General features: G+C 43.2%; 1 protein-coding gene across 1 annotated transcript in view; it reads left to right on the top strand.

The window, feature by feature from the left end:
- The window catches only part of LOC310945963 (uncharacterized protein), a 29776-nt gene that overhangs the window by 5636 nt on the left and 2346 nt on the right, over nt 1–21794 (top strand). The window contains exons 5-9 of the mRNA XM_083912229.1: nt 1740–4514; nt 5374–5499; nt 18931–19046; nt 20654–20819; nt 21557–21719. Coding sequence (XP_083768355.1) covers nt 1740–4514; nt 5374–5499; nt 18931–19046; nt 20654–20819; nt 21557–21719 — 3346 coding nt within the window. The remainder of the gene's footprint in view (nt 1–1739; nt 4515–5373; nt 5500–18930; nt 19047–20653; nt 20820–21556; nt 21720–21794) is intronic.

The raw sequence follows: 21794 nt of genomic DNA on the forward strand, positions 1-21794 counted from the left end.
GTCCAATCCGGCCCGTGGGATGACCATGTCCTCTCTTTGTAAATAAGAGAGGACATGGATTGCAATTTATCAATCAAAGTAACTATTTCAAATTTTGTCAAGCAATGCTGTCAGGTTGACTCTTATTTATTAGGATCTTTGTACTAAACCAAACTAAGGCCTTTTTTCTAATCCTAACCAAGTGGTTTTATATCTCTAACCCTAACCGTCATCTTTTGTAGGCCAACATCAGTAACGTAAAGGTGCATTTGGCTTGATTTTGGCTTGGTTATGACTGTTCGCGGTCAACCTTCCGGTCCGTCACAGTCTTTTGTCCGACTAACATTCACCGTTTATGATAATTTTTGCATAGAAATAGAAAACGTGCCCCTGGACTAAAATGAGTTTGGCAGCTCTGCTCTAAACAGAAGCTGTTTTCTTTCATAAGCTCCCTACAATGTCCGACAAATCAGTTCTATACATTGTCTGGAGTTGTCCTTTCACACATGTAGCACACTACAAAAGGTTCCCTGCGTCGGTGTTGGCGTTTTCGCTAACAGGAAATACCCCATATGGTTTAGATGAGTTGTGGCGTCTGTGTAGAGCGTACAGAAGGCAGGACATGATGCGGAGTACACTGCGGTCATAGCTAGTTGGTAATTCGGTCATAAACAACCAAATGGTTTTCACTGTATTTGCCTGACAGTTACGGCGTTGGCCCTTACGACAGACGTTCCCGAATCTCAACGTCTCTCCAGTTAGACATTTTCGTTGCCATCTTTGTGTAATCACCCTTCTTCGTCACTGTCAGAAGTTTGTGCTCTTACGGTTTTGCGGCAGCAGCGTGAAGGAAACATCAACACGCCCGCTGTGAATTCTCTGTACAATGGCCGACTATTCACACATGGGCTTAATCAGACATTACACAGACTTTGCTAGAGAGCTTGCAGGGAAAAGTCTATTTAATGTCCAATCTAAATGTTCTGGAGGTTTGCATTCTCACCTCTGGGTAAAGTCTAGATAATTTCAGGGTTGCAATGCATGTGTGAAAGGGGCTTGAGTTGCATTTTAGTGTTTCTTGTCATCTCTTGCCAAAAAACAATCCAAGGCATGAAGCAAAGAGAAGAAAAGATGAAACCGTAGATTGAAAAAGATGGAAGTTGGCAGAAAAGTGACATATTGTGGCCCTTTACACTTAATATTATACAATTAGAATACATTGGTAAACTATGGTAAAATACACCTTTATGAAAAGTAAGAGTGTTTACATTTGCTGTCAACCCATGTTTGTCTGCGTTTAGAAAGTAAATTTCCCTAGAGGAAATAGGGCATTGCAGAAAAAATAATTGTCACTGCCATAGATATACAAAGCAGTGAAACCTAACACAGCCGGCACATTAATCATCCCCGATGGCTGCCGGTTACGAAACACACACACACACACACAGAGGATCACTGGGAAAAGGTCAACACAGACAGGCTTTGATTACCACCTCTGAACCACACCCACTGTTGTGAGCCAACATAGAACAAGGGGATACCGTTTCTACGCGGACAGTTGTTCTTTCAATCACTTGAACTCCTTTGAGGGCTCTATTTTCTGCTGTTGTCACATTTGGTTTTAAAGCTTTCTGTCAGATGACATTTGTTGTAACATTGTGGTGAAAAAGAGAAATAAGAATGTTATTTAAATAGACCAATAAGTGACAAGCTTGCTGTTATCACGTAACAATTCTCAGTATATCTCTGAATTTCCTTAGGTTGAAGAGTCAGCTATCACCCCCAGTGACCAGAGGACATTTGTGGATTTAAGAGACTCCCAAGAGCAGCTCAATAAGGTGTCCACGCCTGAAGGGCCCGGGGCAGGACAGATGTTTGGCGCCAATCCCAAGGAAAGTGGTCCCAGCAGTGATATACAGACAGTGAGAGCATCTTTGTTCGAAAATGTTGTGGAGAGGCACAGTGTACTCATGGTGGACGAGGGCAAGCCGGTAAACAAGGCTAATGATTTGCTCAGCAGCCCGTCATTTAAAACAGGAAATGTCAACTATGATGGAACTCTGTTTACTGCCACCAACCAAGAGCCTGTATCTCCATCGAGTCATCTGAGGGTGCTACACGCCTTTGACACTGTGCAGGCAGTGGAAGAGAACAGGGCAGTGAGTGAGAACATCCCATCAGCTCAATGGGAGGATAAGGCCATGACGCTACGCTCCAGGCACTCAGATGGGAGCAGGCCTGTGGCAGAGAGGACTGGTTCAGCACAAGTTGAACCAGCTTTGGCTGTGATGCCAGAACAGCAGCCTCGATATTTGAGGGTTGGAGCTTTGCCGAAGTGGACCGATACAGGTCTCGACCAAGAGGCACATGTGGAAAAATCATTGGATCAAGACAGAGACAGGCTGAGAGAAGCAGAACAGGAGGAAGTGGCTGCAGCTCCTAAACGTTTGAAAATACTACAGGCAGAAGAACAAGCCAAACCTAGGGCAACCTACTTTGCTCTGACTGGACAGATGCAGGAGCCAGTTTCTCCTGTTGACGCAGGAGCAAGCACGTTGGACATGAATGTGCCCTTTGATGATTTCTCTGTGCGGTCTGCACCAGGCAGCTCGCAAGGGAAGGTTCTTCCACTAACGATGAATCCATCGTATGATGAAGCTTTTGGAAAAAACTCTCAATATCAAGTTGAGGAGTTGAAAATGAGTGGCCACAGGGAGATGAGATTAGCGCCTGACGGACACATGGCAGAGGAAATGATGGAAGTCGAAAAGAGAAGAGAACTAAAAAAAGAGACGGAAAGACACATGGCTAAAATGAAGGAGCTGGAGAGGGAAAAACAGAGACAGCTTGAAATCGAGAAAGAAGCCCATTTAGAATTTGCACGGATGAAGGAGAGAGAGATGCAAAGAGAATTTGAACGGCAAAGACAGAGAGCCTTTGAGAAAGAGAAACAAGAATTTGAGGATCAACAACGTGCCCTAGAAAGGCAGAAACAGTTAGAGCTTGAACAGAAACAGAAACTGCAAGAATTGGAGAGAGTAAGACTAAGAGAACTGGAAAAAGAAAGGCTGCGACAACTTGAGAAAGAAAAGCGAGAATTGGAGAGACAGAGAAAGATTGAGAAAGAAAAACTACGAGAGCAGCGTGAACAGGAGAGGCAAAGACAAAGGGAGGAAGAGAGGCAGAGGGAGCTGGACAAGGAAAGACAGCTGCTGGAAATCCAAAAAGAGAAACAGAAAATGGAGGAGATTGAGAGAATCAAAGAGTTGGAGAGACTGCAGCTCGTAGAGTTTCAGAAACAGAAGCAGAGGGAAAAGGAGAGGCAGCAGATCATAGAGCTGGAGAAGCAGAGACTTAGAGAGAAGATGGAGAGAGAGGAGGCCGAGAAAATAAGACAGATGGCACTAGAACAGGAAATGTTACGAATGAGAGAGCTCGATAAAGAAAGGGAAAGACAAAGGGAGATGGAGAGGGAGCATCAGAAAGAGCTCGAGAGGGAAAAACAGAGAGAGCTGGAGAGACAGAGACACAGAGATTTGGAAAGGGAGAGACAGAGACAACTACATATTGAGAGAGAGGAATTAGAAAACCAGAGGCTGAGACAACGAGAACTGGAGAAGGAAAGGCAGAAGAAGGAGGAGTTGGAGAGAAATAAAGAGATGGAGAGAAGACAGTTCTTGGAGTTTGAAAAGCAAAAGCAGGCAGACAGGGACAGACAGCAAATTTTAGAGCTTGAGAAACGCAGGCTGAGAGAGAGGATGGAAAGGGAGGAGGCAGAGAAAATGAGACAAATAGCCAAACAGCAAGAAGCAGAGAGGCAGCGCCTAAAAGAGAAGCAGAAGAAAGAGGAACAGGAGAGGACGAGGTTGGAGTCCTCACTTCTCAGGCCTAAAGTGATGGACGTGGACTCTGTGCTCCGAAATGACTCGTTTTCCAAGGCTCCTCCTCAGCGCAGTGACCCTGCGACACGATGGAAGGAGCCATCTCCGAGAGCAGAAGAGCCTTACAGACCTGCCATCCTTGACATTGACTCTTTCACGTATCAAGCTCAGCTCTCACCCAGTAAAGATTTGTTTCCTGTGTCTGGTATTCAGGGTATAGACAGTGGGTTTGGACCCAGATTACAGCCTACACCGGATGTAGATCTTAGCTGGAGGGTGCCATCACAGACTTCAGTAGGAATCACAAGCCCAATATGGACAACGTCTCCTCAGGATCCGTGGGAGCTCCGACCTGTTGAGGTGTCTGTGGACAAACCTGTGGCTGAAGCCAGAAAACATGCCAACAAACTCAGCCCAGAGCAGCTTCTCCTTAGGCAGGAGGAACGGCTCCTGGCTCCACAGAGGCACTGGTCCGCTGTGCTGGATGACCCACTGCACTTGGCCCCTCTCCCATGGACAGAGGCCAAAAGTGGAGGATCTCCAGGTGGAGTCTCCAGCAACGCTCCTGCAGAACAGATATGGCTCACCAGAGAGCCACAGCCTCAAGACAGCAGGGGAGAGGCCCGTAGCCACAGGAGATCACAGGGGTCTCAGGTGAGTCAGAGATATCCATGAAATACTGTTACATGTGGAAAGTGTTTTAATTTTGTGTAACTGTAGTCTCAGGATGTTGAATTCAAACATTACATGCATTACATATATTGTTCATGATGATTTTTATTATCGTTAGAATGTACGTAATATGTCAGATTAAAGTCATAACCCCTTTTAACACACATTTAAACTTGTACAAGTGTCATCATCCCAGTATAAAACGACCAAAAAGTGGTGAAATGCCAGAAAGCAGAGAATGTCAGTATTGGATGCGCTGGACAGGGGGTAGCCAGCCCTGCTCCTGGAGAGCTGCTGCACTGCATGTTTTAGGTTTCTCCTTACTCCAACACACCATTTTTAATGATCTGCTCGTTATCAATCAGCTGAAGCTTGTCAGGGGTTTGATAATCACCAGACTCAGGTGTGTAGAAACTTACTTACCTGTTTGATTAGTGAGCAACATCATGTACAAATTAAAAGACAAAAAGGGCGGATTTGAATTTTTATAGAAGTAGCGTTATATTGCACGTTTGCTGGATACCAAATGTTAATTTTTTACATTTCACACAACACTTGCAGTCAGACTGCAGCACACTGTTGTCACTTACACATAAATACATGGGGAAATAGGGTCCAGTTTGAAAAATACCAAAATTCCCCTTTAAGCAGTGCTTCTGCTCCTTGGGGGGACTGCACTGTATGTGTCTGAGCGGTGGAAGAGTGAACATATGCATGCATGATGAGTAGTTTCAATACACCACAGCACCCTGCATGGTAGTGAACAGCTTTTAGGGCTTATATGTAAGAGGTGATATGAAGTTAACTCTGGTTCTTCTGTGTGTGTCTGTGTGTGTGTTAGGAGCTGAACAGGATGCGCTCTCGCAGTGTGTCACGGCGATCAGCTCCTGCCAGCAGCGCTGTGGAGGGAAGCCTTTCCAGGATGAGGAGTCGCAGTGCCCACAGAGAGCAGGACCAAAACAGCTGGGTGAGTCAGGCTGCTTCTCACTCGCTGCAACCGTACAACTGTGTTCCAGGAAATGTAACTCAGTAATATGAGAAACTGCTGTGCTTCAGTTTGATGGTTGGCTGTGAATCCTTTACTATAATCACTTTTTTTGTTCGGACTGTTTCTCACACAGCTCTGTGGAGACAGGGAGGGAAATCTGTATGCACTTGACTTTGAGAGAGTTCCTCCGCATGTCTCATGCATTAAAGGCAATAGGGAGGCTTGAAAAAAACTAAGTGTTGACAGCTGTATGTTGCTGTGCTCAGGTAGTAAAGACTGTGACTAATGTTGATGGCATGGCCACCTCCACCCGTTCCACGTCACGTTCCAGAGAAGTGGCGGCCAAACACTGTCTCAGGCCTGTAATTCAGGATTGGATTAGTCAAATGGTTAATAAGTACCTGTTCTCTATGCTCATTACAAGGAACTTGTCAGCAGGCTTCAGGGAAAGATGTGAAGTGAAAGGGCTCGTGATGATCCCGACACGTAACAGACACGTAATATTTGTGTTATTGTATTTGTCTGTGCTTATTGGTTATACCTATTATTATTTTTGAACCTCGTAGTTCACATCTGTTTCTTACACTTGAAATGGGATAAGTAAAATGTGTCTGCATATTTGCAACTACACACATTACATGCACATTTACATTCAAGCCTGCACAGTGTTTGTTAATATGCAGGGTTGGGTTCAGTTGGCTCTTTGTCACTGAGACTGTAATTGTAGGTCCAGGTTGGAGGTCTGCACACTAAGAAACCAGAAGTACAGTTTATTGTGTCTCATCATTGCACATTGCTTGATAAAGAGCCATGAGTGTAAGGTCACTACCACCATCTAGTGGTCGTGTTTGTGAGTGGTTTGTGTTTGTGTCACTCTTTCTGGTGCCAGTGTTGCTCTTTTAAGGTGTTGGCAGTGGAGCTGATAAAAATATTGTTGGTTTAATCAGGCACAGGAATACACTCTGTTCCAAAGAGTGAAACATGTTTGAGCTGCACATGATGGGATATTCACTGTAGTAGATACTTTGACCAATGACACGATGATATTAGGATTGGATGGTACGGCCTGAAATTTATATCACGGTATAATTTGAAGCATAGATGATAACGGTATCACGGTATATTTGTTTTTCTTAAAATTTCAATATAAATCCTTAGGAGTAAAACACTAGTAAAGCAACTGCATGGCAGCTATTACTCTACTCTCAACTGCATTACTATAGGACATATCCCACATAGTACAGATTAGGCTTTTTAATACTGTAGATAACAGAATCCTTAAAAGTGAATTACTGTAATTAAACCGGCATTGTCAGTGTGAGAGTCTTTACTGCATTATGCTGTCATTTACCGCCTCTCCTCATGCACAAACATATACAGAAACACCCGCGGCTGAGGCACCGCGCAGCATTGGAGAGACAATGGTGTAGTGACGACTCAGCAGTCTGCTCTCGCTACCAATATTAGCTGCTCTGTTCTAATACTATTAGGCTGAAATGAAAGCTCTGTGGGGGTTAAGCTATGAGCAGAGCAAATCCACTTGCCATAGGCTAATTTATACAGTGTAAACACTTAAACACTTCAGCACTAACTCGTCCGTCTTCTTCTGTCAGATAAATGTCCGGCTGACTCGTGTTATATCAAAGCCGTCTGATGGATGTAGAGGTCTGTATGTTTATACTGTAGCAGACTCGTGTAGTTTTCAGGCCATTTAATGAATAAACAGAGTGAGTGGCCGCGTGTAATGAAGCGGCACTGGCTCACGAAGGCTCTATCGGTCACCATGGTATATTCATAATTCATACCGTAAGGCAAAGTCATACCAGTGTACTCTCTATACTGTATAAATATTGTGTTGCAATATACTGTATGACTAGCTCTCCACATTTGTTCATAATGTTAGATTTCACCATTTATGAAGCATCAGTAGCCATGGTCTAGTTCGTTCTGTCAATAAGACGCGACTGTAGGACACGTATGCGATCAGGACACTGTGTCACTTCTGAAGTTGACCGTAAAATGTGTTAAATTGTAATTCTTTTACAAAACTAAGAATTATTTTCATGATCTATTCTTATGTCTTTTAATTGATTACTCATTTGATCTATAAAATGTCACAATTTACTAAAGCCCAAGGTGCTTCTTCAATTTCCAAAACTAGAGATGTTCCAATACCATTTTTTTCCCTCCCCATACTTATTGTCCCGAGTAGAGAAACCTACATCAGTGTGTTTAACAAAATGAGAAAGAAAAAGATCCTACTGTTTCTGCCTGACTGTGATATGATAATCATTGTGGTAAGGCCTGGCTCCGGTTAAACCCTTTGTAAAACATGAATGAATACAGCAAAGGGAAGCTATTTGATTAAATAAAAAATAAAAAACAGTAGTGCAACAGCAACTTGACTAAATACATACATGAACAATCCTTAACAAGAACTACTAAGAATTGCTAAACTGATTAATCAAAGATTAAGAAGAATCGTGTCAGAGCTAATGGAGCTAACCAGTAAAAAGATTCCTATTTCTAATACATTATGTGGTGTCGGACTGGTGCCCAGACTTCAATACTCGCCGATACCGATGCCAGCATTTTCAGCTTCCAATGCTGGTATCTGCACGTAACAACTCTATCCAAACCCAAAAGATATTTAGTGTATTATCAAATAGACATGACAAGCCGAAAATCCCTGCAAGTGAAAAGGTGGAAGGATTTAAGATACATTTACTGTTGATCAACCAATCAATTCATTGTTCTCTACCGCGGTACTGCTATTATTGTATCAGGTGCTCAAATATATTTTGTCGTACAGGTATATTTCTTATTTAAATTTTAGATGTTGGTATGTGCTGCATCGAAAAATAACCCCAGAAAATACATTTATTCAGTATTTACAGAAATGACAATTATTACATCTCCCTACATTTACCGGCGAAAGCGCCCTTAGACTCATGCAGATGACATGATAGTTGAGAGGTGACATCACTGGTTGAAGTTGGAGAGTGTGAGCGTGAGTGTGGCAGAGCAGAGATGGGCACCGGGCTGAGAGCTGTGTTGTACATGTGGTCATGCTGCCTGACTCCACACTGCCTCTGGGTAAGTGACTTTTTTTACACATTTCTCTGTAAGATGCAGACATCCTTTCATATAATACTGAATGTAGTTGTCATATACAGCACGCTGTTTGTACTTTAGCTGCATCGTATTTCATCTCCTCCGTGTCGTTGCTGGATGGGTTCGTAGCCGGGGCTCCGCTGTGCTCAGATTAATGATGTCAGCAGAAGAGGGGAAGTGATGAGCAGCCATGACTCACTTCCCAGTAGGTGATGTAAGGAATATTAGGGGAATTGGGAGCAGTAATTAGATACATCTTGTAATATAACCTGTCTTTGTCTTGGTTTCTTTCTGTTTATTTTATTAAAATCAGTAGAGTGAATACCTGCTGCCATCTCTCATCCCAGATGGCAATGTGCACTTGATGATAAATGTGTACATGTGTTGGTAAGATTTTAATCATCCATTGTTAGCAGTTATCTTATTTGTCTGAAACTATGGAAAATTTACCAATGTGCCAATGTGACATCTTCAAAAACTCAAAAATATTCAGTTTATAAAGATTTTTCCCAAAAAATAAAAAAAGCTGCAAATCCTCAAATTTGAGAAGCTGGAACCAGCAGATGTTTCTGATTATTTACTTTTTTATTTAAGAAGTTATTCATATTATTATTCATATCAAAATAATAAATACATCTTCTGGTGACTTCTTGACCAATCAGAATCAGAAATACTTTAATAATCTCAGGGGGAAATTGTTTTTTAAAACTGTTAAATCAAGTAATTAACTAATTTTTACAGCAGTAATTTTGAGGATTATCTCAATTATTATATCGAGAACACAGACTATTAGTAAGACGGCACGGTGGCGTGGTTGTTAGCACTGTCTCCTCACAGCAAGAGGGTTCCTGGTTCGACTCTCCCAGGTGTCTGCGTGGGTTCTCCGGCTTCCTCCCACAGTGCACGTGTTAGGTTAATAGATGTGTCTAAATTGCCCGTAGGTGTTTGTCTCTATGTGCCCTGCGATAGACTGGCGTCCTGTCCAGGGTGTACCCCGCCTCACGCCCAATATCAGCTGTAATCGGCTCCAGCGACCCCGATAGGGACAAGCGGTTGAAAATGATTTATATGCATATACCTATATATATGTCACTTAATTTGTACTAAATAGTATAAATATATATGCACTTTTCTGGGCCGACATGTCCGAGGTTGTTCCGGGAATCTGCTGTAACCACTCCCCCAGCTTGGGGGTCACTGCCCATAGTGCTCCGATCACCACGGGCACTACTGTCACCTTTACCTGCCAGGCTCTTTCCTGCTCCTCTCTGAGCCCTTGGTATTTTTCAAGTTTCTCGTGTTTATATCCTATATATGTACGTGTGTTTGTGTGTGTGTGTGTGTGTATATATACTGTATATATATATATATATATATATATATATATATATATATATATATTTGGTACCACATGTAATATGAGTAATTTAGCTTTTCCCGGCTGTGTCATTGTAACTTAGTTTGTACTAAATAGTCCCCGGGAAGAGGCAGCAGCATGGAGTATGTGAGAGAGGTCAGTTTGTGTGCTGTTAGATACTGAGAACCTCACAGCTGACTTGCCTTTAGCACAGCACTTCAAAGAAAAGTTAATCAGATTACCTGTAGGGGGCATATGTGGACAGGGATTCAGCTTTGCTGAGCCCCTCTGTCCCAGTTTGTTCTGAGGTTAACTCTCTGAAGTGTGTCTGGAGTTCCCTGCTGGGGGCTTAATCAAGGTCCCACTTCACTGGTAACATTTTCCAGAGACCTGTTTAAGTCGGAGGTTAGGAAGTGTTTTCTCATCTGCTCTGCTGTTGGCATGTTTCTGACTTTAAGCGAGATTTAAACAAATATTCACTTGACTGTTGTGATTCCTGCTTTTGGTTACACTGTGCTGACAAACTGGTTGATGAGCGCGCAACCCGACTTCACCAGTAAAGCCGCACCTGTCTTTTCACTCTTCTCTCTCAGGCTTGTCCAATCTATCTATTTATAGTTAAATGATCATGCACTTGTGATCATTCCTATCTGACTGTATCACACTTCCCCACTTCCTCTCTAGCTCTCTGTTCTGAAAGGAGATGAAGTGTAAAAGCAACATAACACATTTTCTATCACTCATCTTTTCTTCTACATGTGTTTCCCCTGCCTCTGTGTTCTGGCTGTGACACTTCATTGGCTTGCCCTGCAACTGAATCAGGCTTGAGCAATACAGCACCGCAGAACATATATCACCCTCCTCTCTCCCTCCCTCTCTGTATCAGGGACCTCCCATTCTCTCTCTCACTCCCTGACTCCGTTCCACACTCCCTCTCCACCCAGTTTCTCCTTGACGGTGAGTCCTATAGCGCTGACTACAGACTGCAGCAGTGCTGACGCATTTTCTCCTACCTGCCCGTACCTGCAGAAAAAGGCAAAACATTTTGTCTTTCCCTCTTTCCTCCCCTGGATTTGACTTCCTCACCACAGTGCTCTCTCCTGTTTCCTCTGTTCGGCACTGCGTTGGTTGCTTTCTGATTTTTCTTATGGAATACGAATGACTACTACAGCAGCTTTCCTTTTGCCACCAGCTGTCCTGCACCATTTCTCCTCACAGCTTTTTGCCAGAGGGTAAACAATGTCGGGCACTGTGGAAAGGCTCTCTTGTTGGATGGATGGATTGCTTTAACTTTTAACTCTGGCCTTATTTTGGAGGAAACGCATCATCGACAGTTCTGGGAGAGCTGAAAGTCAGCTCAGCTGTAATTGAAGCTGGGATCAGCACAGATAAGCTCACACCTGGAGAACTGGCAGAAAGAAAACAATTCTCATACTCCGTATCATTGGAACAGTGGGTTTATATGTTGCATATAGATAACTGAATGCTGTGCCAAACATACACAACATGTTGAGGATGTGATTCTATTACTTCTGTACTGTGAGTGTTACTTTGTGTGTGACGCCAGAAGAAACATGGCAGAGAAACCTGTTGGTAGCAGTTTTACAGGCTGTCTCATAAAGTAGTGTGCTGTATAACTAATATTAAGCGCTGGCATTAAATAACCTCTACGTGCTCACTCAATTGGCGGGCCATATCGTAGCTAGCGTATCTTGTGTGCATCGAAATAGGCATTAGAAAGCTTCACAATAGAAAGCTTTACAATTCAGTTCAGGCCAACAGGCTGGAGCCATGACAGTGATGAGTTGAAAAAGAGTCCCGACGGCTTGAGTGGGACTGCACTGCAGAAAGGCCATTTAGCAGTGAAACTGAGGAGAGGCTCTGTCCTGCTACGGTCAGGGACTGACTGGCGTTATCCGTGCTGCAGTGCTAAAAGCAGCAGACGCCATCAACATCACCACGTTGGACTGGCTGAGCTGTGTTGTTGTTCTCTGTCACCTTCCTCGCTGCTGCAGTATTGACCCAGCAACACACACCTGTGATACTGTCCCTGGACTGCCAACTCTCCATCACATCTAGACTCTAATGACTCCCTGCCTCTGTGATATCAAGAGTCACAGCTCAGTTCACAGACTCTGATCTGACGCAGCAGGCCACACCAGCAGTGCGTCGGGATGGAGTATCTGGGGGACAAGCTGTCAGTGGCCCACTCTCAGATGTCGGGATGGGTGGGAAATGTCCGTCGCTCGCTTCACGGGGCAATCGGCTTTTTGTCCAGCACGGTGGAGAGGGGAGGCCAGGGAGAGGACGGGACCGGGGACTTCAAGAGAACCAACTCCCTGCGCTCCCTGGCCTCCCGAAGTAGGGAGTCCATCCGCAGGTTCTCACTACGCAGCCAGCAACGTCTGTCCTTACGCAGGCGCACCGCACCCAACACCCCTACTGCTGTAAGATAACACACACATTTAAAGTAGAAACACACACCAGGGAAGCACCAGTACCCCATTTCACCACTGACACAAATCACAAAATATAAGTATTTGACCGGCATCAATATGATTCATTACTTTAACTGACCCGTAGAGTCAACTCGGCAGGATTACTCTAACATCTGTTGAAGTTAAATTAAGCGCAATTGGAATTCAAGTCATTTTGCAGCAATGTCCGTGCAGTTCTGTAATGTCAGTGTTAACAGCTGCTCCTTCGTCAACTATTTGGTCTCTAGCCAAACATGTCATGAACTTATCCATCTGCCTCCCTGATCTCATCCATCTCTCTGTCTGCTTTCACAGTTCTCCATCTTATGGTGTCCTTGGCTTGGCACAATGTAAACCTTTCTTTGTTTGACTCTCTTTGTTTAGCAAAGCTGTTGTTATACTGGTTCTTCAGGTCATCGTGTCTAAAATTAGGCACGCGGGCTGACAAAAGAAAGAAAAGTTGGATTCCTATTAGAAAAGAAACAATAGCATTTACTGTATATTACCGAAGAACTAAACTTTTAAAGAGGACACAAATCTGATTCCTTGGCTTCCTATCACGTGTCTCCACCCTGACATCCAACCTGGTTAGTGCTCTATATAAAGAACAGATTTAGAAATCCATGTAGGGATACAGACACATTGCAGTGAAGTTGTTCCTATCTTTAGGTTACGCCTGTTTGCCGAACTGCGGCGCAACACCTCATGAGTCACAACTCTAAATGATAAGAAGTGTTATCATGACGTCTGTGTGGCTGTCAGTTGTGTTGGCACGTCTTAGACATCACTCACTGTGGTTGTGGTCTCTGGGAGTAACCTGCCTCCTCACCGGGCTGATGATAAGCGAATGAATGACAGTAAGAGGTCAGTAATGGCTGACCGTAATGGACAGTGTCCAGTAAATGAACTAGAGGAGCCAAGGGATGTGGAAATTAGGACTACCCATTTCTCCCTCACCACAAAATTGTTAATTGATTTATATGTCCAGAAATAAGAGACTAAGTGGAAAATGTTACTGATGTCTGAACTATTATGTGGGTGTGTGCATTAAGACATTAACTACGAGTGAAAACTGCAACATACCTGCAGCATTCACAGATGCTGAGAGAGGACCGTCTCTCCTGTGGCTCTGACGTGTGTGACCACAGTCATGCGTTTGGTATTGGGTTGCTTTGAATAGCTTTGGCCGTCATTATGGCAGATAATGGAAATCTTGAGGTACGCATGACAGCTTTTAAGTGATTGATGGTTTTATTTGTGTACTTTTTGCATGAGCCTTAGCCGCTCAGTGACGACAATGCGAGAAATTTGGCCAATAGTTGTTACAATATCAGTCAATGTCCAGAGTTTTTTTCATCTTGGGATTTTATTGTTGCCTTACCAAATCTTGCTGTGAATAGTTGAATTAGCACTCCATGATATTTTCCCGTATATTATATAATATGGATACAAGTGTATATACAAATGAATATTGACATCTGATAGCCAACAGCCACTCATGACCTCTAATAATTTTTGCAAGATGACAGGTTTCGGAGGCTCTAAACAAATACTCTGACATGACAATTGTGTCATATCAGATGTTATAAATATGAACTACCAATTTCCTTAATGACCTTCCTAGTGTCATGAGTGGTGGATACACGTCAATACAGGCAGTGAACGTATGGAAACCACCAGTTTAAGTACTTCACCGGGTATTAAAACTATACCTGTAAGTGCTATAACGTTTATTCTAACTAGTCTATGTATTGTATGGACGTTTAACTGCAGTGTATTGCTGTTTTGTATCATGAAAACCATCTTTGGGGTCAGCTATTAGCCTTGTTTGTGTGTGAGCCCTGACAATAGCGCTTACAGCGGATTGGAGATTTGGTGATACATCGTTATGGAGTGTTAAGAAACAAAAAGTTAACTCGTCATATTGGCAAACGGAGGAAAACAAACACCAGGCTGAAAGAACTGAGAGTAATCCTTTAAGTCAGGTCCAGTGCTCTCGGAGTAAAATTCTTAAGCCAAGTCAGGTTTTGACATTCTTTCCCTCTGTGCTTACTAGGCGCTTTGTACAGCATTGAGCCCTGCGTCTGTATGAACCACTTATGTAATGAAAGAATAAGACAGTACTGTTGGGTTTGCCTAGCAGGGCTCGTCTTAACGTAAGCCCCCTGACATGGGGCTAGAATGCCCATTTGTTGACATAAGATCAGTGCTCGTGGGAGCAGTTGTTTTGAATATCTGTAGGATATTGATATTGATTACTGCTGGATGCAAGAGTGCACGCAGAGCATATTTCCCCACTCCACCCTAGCCAGATTGATAAGAGCAGATGAGCAGAGAATGGGGAGTGGTGGTGTACTGTCTTTACTACAGTATAATGTTGCGTTTAATTGTGTTTTCATGGCTCTTAATACTCCCATGGTATTTGAGATGTCAGATCCCATTTACAGTAACCTGGTTAACTCATACCACGACCATGAGCCATGTGCAGCTATATGAGGTATATGAAAACCTCAGTATTAATAGAGATTTCTATGTTTTGCCAGTTCTAATTCAAATATAGCACACAAATTGCACACACATTCTTCAACAGTGCCGTGGACTGGCTTATAAGCGTGTGTCTCGGATGCTGTGATCACGTAAACACATTTATTATATCCACAGTACAGTAGCTGCTCACTTTGTGTTCTGCGCTCTAATGTAAGACCATCTGTTCGGTCATTTACAGAAGAGCCCTTTTCCTTTTCAATGAACAGCAAAGCAATTACTCACTTTCCATTTTACTTTGGAGGTTAGAGCAATCCACAGACCGCTGTTTCTCCATCCTGTGTGAGTGTGTTGTTGCGTCCTGTGTGGCAACCTGCGATCAGTGTGTTATCAGGTATTAGTTTCGAAGGGCTCGTTTCAGCCCCTTCCTCCTCAGATTGTCAGTCAGCCCTATTTAATGATCAGCCCTTTCTCTCCTTCATCCTTCCATTCATCCGCTCTTTGTTATGTTGTTTCCCCCGACACACCCTTCCTGTCTCGGGGAAGCTGGCTATTGCTAATGTTATTAAGGAAAAGCCTTCCTCCTGACAGATATAAATCATTGCTACTGGACCTGTTGGTCGAGTAGGCGTCCTTACTGAGAACCCAAATCTTTGTGATGACGGCAGAGCCTGCACCTGCGAGTGTCTATTCAGCAGAGAAATTGAACAATCTTAGTGCTTAAAAGTTTTTTGTTGTTATTGTTTGGCCAATAAAGCTGTCTAACCTGGCACTGTCTGTAGATTAATGCAGTCTGCACCAAAAGAGAAAGTAGAAATTGAGGTTCAGTTCTGAGGTCGTTATGCTAAATAATAAATGGTATGAGGTTATGAAGGAGCCTCTAAAAGGCTTTACAATTTCTGCTTTGAGCGGCCTGCCGCAAGTCTTTTCTCTTTGCTGCCGTGTAATGGCGCCTCTCTTCAACATGTTCCAGCAAAGGCAATGTTTGCCCTCTATGCTGATGAGGTGAGGGTGTGTTCTGGCCTGGGTGTGTGTAGGTTGAGTAACACACTCGCACACATAGGATAAGAGACGTGATTTTAAAACGTCTTGGCACTTTGACAGCAGTGATAAAAGTGTACGACAGGTAGAAGAGCTAGAGGATGTCTCCAGCTGTAACTGAGAAAGAAGTTCAAGTCCGTAATGCGCTTTTAAACACTGTTAAAGGGCTAATATGCGAGCGTGCCCACTAGCTCACCTAGTAGAGCAGGTGCCCTATGTGGCTGTTAAGTCTGACGTAACAACCTTTCAAAATACTATTTCCGGGTCCAAACACTCCATTGAAACAAAACGGACAACGGCCGAACATGTGAACAATTACAATCACCTCTTTCGTCAGTTAGAATTCTTTTTCATCCATAAGAAAGAGGTAAAATGACATTTACGTTGTTCAAACTCAGATCTGTTCAAACTTAGATCTGTTCAAACAACGGGGAACACGGCACTGCGGCGTTGTATAAATACGAGGCTGGGAGAGGCTTGGACCCAGAAATCATATTTTGAAAGGGGGTTACGTCACATCTTAACAGCTGGATACACAGAGACAGTCCTCGCCGCAGCAGCCCAGGTTCTACTCTGACCTGCACCCCTTGGCTGCATGTCTCCCTCTCACTCTCCCCCATTACCTCTCAACCTTCAGCTGTCCTGTCAAATAAAGGCATAAAATGTTTTTTTGTTTTTTTTAATCTTTAGAATAAAATTTCTGTCACTTTGGGTTCCAAAATAATAATGTCACTCCTCGACTCCTCTTTCCTTGATCACTTGACCTCGAAATCGATCAAGACTCGCACTCTTGAAGGACATCCCAATTCCTTAAATGGGCATATTCATTTCCATAAACGTGTAAAAACTGAATTGCAGAGGGTCTGTGTCGGACTTATTTTGCATTAAGCCTAGTCTTGCATAGCCAGACCATTCTCCACAGCACTGCGTCAGCCCTGGAGTAGGTCTCGTCTGGCTACACCACTTATAATTCTGGGATAGGGGAATAAAACGATCTGGCTTGTTTGCATTTCTTTTAAACCAATCAAAATCGTCTTGGATGGCACTAAGCTCCGGTTACAGTGGCGGTGCCCTTGCAAAATACAAAGTGGAAGGGGAGGAGAATGCCTGACATTTCGTGCTGGCTGTCAGGTTTTATCCCAGGACCATGAACCTAGTAAGCCGTTTAAAAGTGAGGCTGGAGTGAAAAGGATGTCCCTTTTCACATCCGAGGATTCCACTTTCCTCTGGTCTTAGCTCTGCCCTCCTAAAACGCAAGGAGACGAGAGGGAAGTGGAAGAGACACAAGTGAGGGAAACTAAGATGCAAATTAAGGTAATGGGATGAGCACTTTGAACGACACTTTGAATACCTTTCACCGGAGACGGTTTGAAAAAGTGCACATATTTAAATGATCATCACTTCTCGGCCCTTCTGTACGACAACCAGAATTTCCCCCGGCTACTTGGAGCAGCTATAAAACAATTTTACTCTCCAACAGCATGTCTTAAGGACTAGATCTTTTCAAGCATACCCTGCCCATTAGACGATTCAATAAGCACTTAATTTGAAGCATACAGAGGCCTTCAAGCCTATAAATTAGCCTTAATGCATAATACATCGACTTCTGGGCCACAATCCATTATACGTATCATTAAGGAAAGAATCATCAAGACTGCTGCTGTTGGATCAGCACCCATGCAATAGATGGATCTAGTGCTTCTGTTGATACAGTAGTGAATGAATCACTCACTAATGTTTCTGTAGTTCAGACTAAGTATCATACAGCTCCGTGGCCTATTCTTTGAGGAACACATCTAGCTCAATAAGCATTTAATTCACCCCAAAATCACTAGACAAGAGGACTATGCGGTAGTGTGTCCGCATGTTCAACCTTCAGTCCAAAAAAAACAGGCTTTGTTCATTGTCCATGGGAGCAGGACTCTGAAGTGAGTGTGTGTATTTGAGGGTAAGTGGTGTGACCCTGTGATGTCAACATGAAAAGTGTGAGTGCTGTAAATCCTTGAGAAGAGGACGAACTTGAGAACAAGTGCTTTCTACGATGCAGGCGTTGTCGTCGTCGAATGCCATTCTCACTGTTCTCTCTGAGTTTAGCCGGTGAATGACATCCTGCACTGTTGTTTCTTTTTTTTTCCTCACTCTCTTCAGCTTTTGTTTTGCTCTCTGGATCACAGTCACACTCTACCTATCTCGTTTTCTGTTGCGCGCTCTTTTTTGAAGTACTCTTGTATGTCTGCTCTCGCATACACAAAGAAAACAAGGGCGGCATTCATGAAGCTCTAAGAATGAGGACTCTGATCCACTGTCGCTGCTCACACAAACATCACTAGTGAACTGCCCTCATAGTCGAGGAACCTGGGCGATTACAGAGCCAGGTGTATCACATTTCTCTGTCCGCGCCTCAGGCAACAACTGAGGGGAGAAGGATTTTGTATTGTTTTTTTCCTATATAGGCCAGGGTTATCGGTTCATGTGCAGGCGTGTCTCTGTGAGCCCTGTGTGCTTTCGAGACAGTATGTCCTCTGTACCAGCCTCATTAAAAGAGGCATGGTTCAGTAGACAGCAAACACACACACTCAGTCAGTCAATCACCCACCCAACAACGTTTTTGTCCCCGCTCCGGTCTTCTCTCCATTAACTCATCCCTTCACCTTTCATTACTGTACCACTGCTGGCTGCTCAAGCTCGACAGGATGCAGCTCTGTTTGCAACACTGTTGGCTCTCCGGCAGCACAGATGCTCTCGATTAACCAACTACTGTGTTAGCTTGGCTTAGCAACAATAATCTAAACGGACTTTTCACAAATATTTACCAAACTTCACTAGGGTTCAGGCGTCAAGTGAGAACTTCTATTGACTTGTCTCTCAAGCTAGTCGGTTGTACAACTTAGGTTCCTCCTCATTCATTAATAACCGCTCTCTCCCTGTTGATTCCAGGTGCCACAGAAGCAAAGTGTCAGCGGTGAAGAGGATGGGAAGGACTCGGGAACGCCGGTCCACGACACTGACAGTCAGTATGGGACCTGGGAGACAGGGCTGCGCACTGATGACAGGTGAACATACTGTTGTTTCATGACGACATGTGTTTTTAATTTGTGTTCAGTGTGTTTACACAAGTACACAACACAAGTCAGCGTTCCCAGACTTTAAGAAATGTCCCTTTTCATTGCAACAAGGCATGCAAACGCAACTATGGTTAAGTGCAGTAGGTCAGAAAGGGAAGTGTCTGTCCATGTTAACAATAAACGATTTAGTTAATTAATTAATTCTTGCTTCCAAATAAAGGGTTTATAACCAGATTAAACTGGACTTGCACCACTAAGATTACATCCCATCATTTTCTTTTGTAGCTTAAAAAGGCAGAATCAATAAAATGTTTAGGGTTTTAAGACCAGTGGCAACAACTTGATATTATTTCTTTTGTGTTTTTGATCAGTTTTTCACCTCAGACCTGATAATAAAATGTAGAAAAAACTGTCTCAGACAAAATAAATAAATAATATATATATTAATTTCTAGCAGTGTGCAGAAACTCTGTACTACGGATGAAATGCTGTAGTGTGGAAATATGCGTCTGCCTTCAGCGTGCAGCTCTGAATGAGCGAAATACCTTCTGAAAGTAAATGTTAGAGCAGTTTAAATCATCAGGGATCAGATTTCAGAGTCTGACCACCGCCCTTTTGTTGTGGATGCCCCGACAAAGATCTGTCTACTAACGATCTATTAATAATTAAAACAATTCTCCTGAAAAGAGTGAATCCTGCTAATAAGCATTGTTTGCCTGTGTAGCCACAGCCTGATGATGGTGATACGTCTATGCCCCAGAAAGCCATTGTTGTAGCAGCATAAATAATAATCGATAAATCTGTGTTGATTTTCGTAGCTATGGGGGAGTTGTTGATGATAATAAAAAGTTCAAATAACCCCAGCACTAGCCTGGAAGACAGACAGATGGCTCTTCTGTCGCAGTAGTTACATCACATTACTTTGCAATCTGTCAGTGACCTCCTGTGGTCAGAAAATAAAATCACTAACCAACACCAGTAACAATGCAGAGCCATTCAACTCAAATGTGTAAAAAGGAAAATTGTAGAGTGATATATACATATATTTTGAATTAAAGTTTGTTTTTAGGTGTGTCAGCTAAATATATATGTATATTCTGGCTTCCCACGGTCAACAAAAGAATGATGATGAATGAAAGATATGACTCAGGCTCTTTTTTATTGCAGCTGTGGTTACAGCAACCACCCAGTTGTTTGCTGCTTTTCTTTTCTTTAAAAAAAAAAGTCTAGGGCCGAAGTATATCACTGATATGCTCCCACTACACAAGCCTTTTAGATCACTAAGATCCTCTGAGGCCAATCTGTTAGTGGTTTGCAGAGTAAACTCAAATCAAGGCTGGAATAAACTTCCTGAAGATGTGAGACTTTCACTCTGACCACTTTTAAAACTAGACTGAAAACTTTTATGTTCACCTTAGCTTTCTGCTAAATCTTAGCACTTTTAACGTCCGCACTGTTTTTATTATTGTCTATGTTTTTATTCTCTTTGTCTTTCTGTAAGGCATTTGAATTCATGACATGTTGTGCTGTGAAGCACTTTGAGTCTGCCCTGTGTATGAAAAGTGCTATACAAATAAAGTTGCCTTGCCTTTCAGCCTCACTCCTGCCACTCCCAGTTCAGAGGGAAACCTCAGCCCTTCACCGAGGAAGCCCACTCCCCCACACACGCCCGGAGATCACACCTCACAGTTTGATGCTGACACTCTGGACGGCCTCCCTCCCTCGTCCTCATCTGGGAGCCAGCCACTCCCTTTCCCCGATGTAAGTCTGAATCAACCGCAGCTCACTTCTTTTGATGTTTGAACTGACGACACTGGCTCCCTGTAAGTTTTAGAATTGATTTTAAGATTTTACTGATCAATGTCTAGCCCCACAATACATCTCAGACATGCTGACCCCACACAGGCCTGTTCGCAGCCTTAGATCCGCGGGCGGGTCTCTCTGTTCCAAGGCCGAGGCTCAAAACCAGAGGTGACTGTGCCGACTCTGTCAGAGCGCCTCGGCTTTGGAACAACCTGCCCGCAGATATATGGTTTGCTGAATCAGTATCCTCTTTTAAATCACTTCTTTAAACTAATTTTATAGACTTGCCTTTTTGTGATGTTTCCTTTTTATCATCCTTATCGTCTTTTTACCTTCCTTTGCAAACACCTTAAGCTAATAATAATTTCCTTGTCCATTAATGATGCCCCTTCTTTCTATACAATGATGTGTAAATATGGTTATGTTGTACTTTACTGGATTTCACTATTATTATTAGTATTATTTTAAGCACTTTAACTGCTGTTTTTAAAGGTCCTATACAAAAAGTCATTATTTTTTATTATACGTGTGCCTTTACCAATATTTCATGTCTGAAGCTGTTTTTAAGATGTTCTCGTTGAGCTAAAACTGATCAATGATTAGGTTTTTTCGTGGTGTGAGTCGTGGCTGCATTGTCAACATCTAATACACCGATACGTTTACATGATGTATTTCTCTGGTGTCTTGATTTCCAGACCCCGACCACTCTGTTAGACACCAGCGCTCTTCGCTCCAGAGCGCAGCTGGGGAAGAAACGAGCCCCGCGAACACGACCCTCCAGAGCTGCCCGTCAAACTGCTGCGCTGTCAGACGAAGACAGAGGAACCAATGAGGACTGGCTTTACAGAGACTCCACAGGTTAGCACTTGACAAAAGGGTTGAACCATATGGTAACATTTTCCAACCGGCCACATATGAGAGTAATATGTGTTC

This window comes from Echiichthys vipera, assembly GCF_963691815.1.
Source record: "Echiichthys vipera genome assembly, chromosome: 4".
Lineage (NCBI taxonomy): Eukaryota > Metazoa > Chordata > Actinopteri > Perciformes > Trachinidae > Echiichthys > Echiichthys vipera.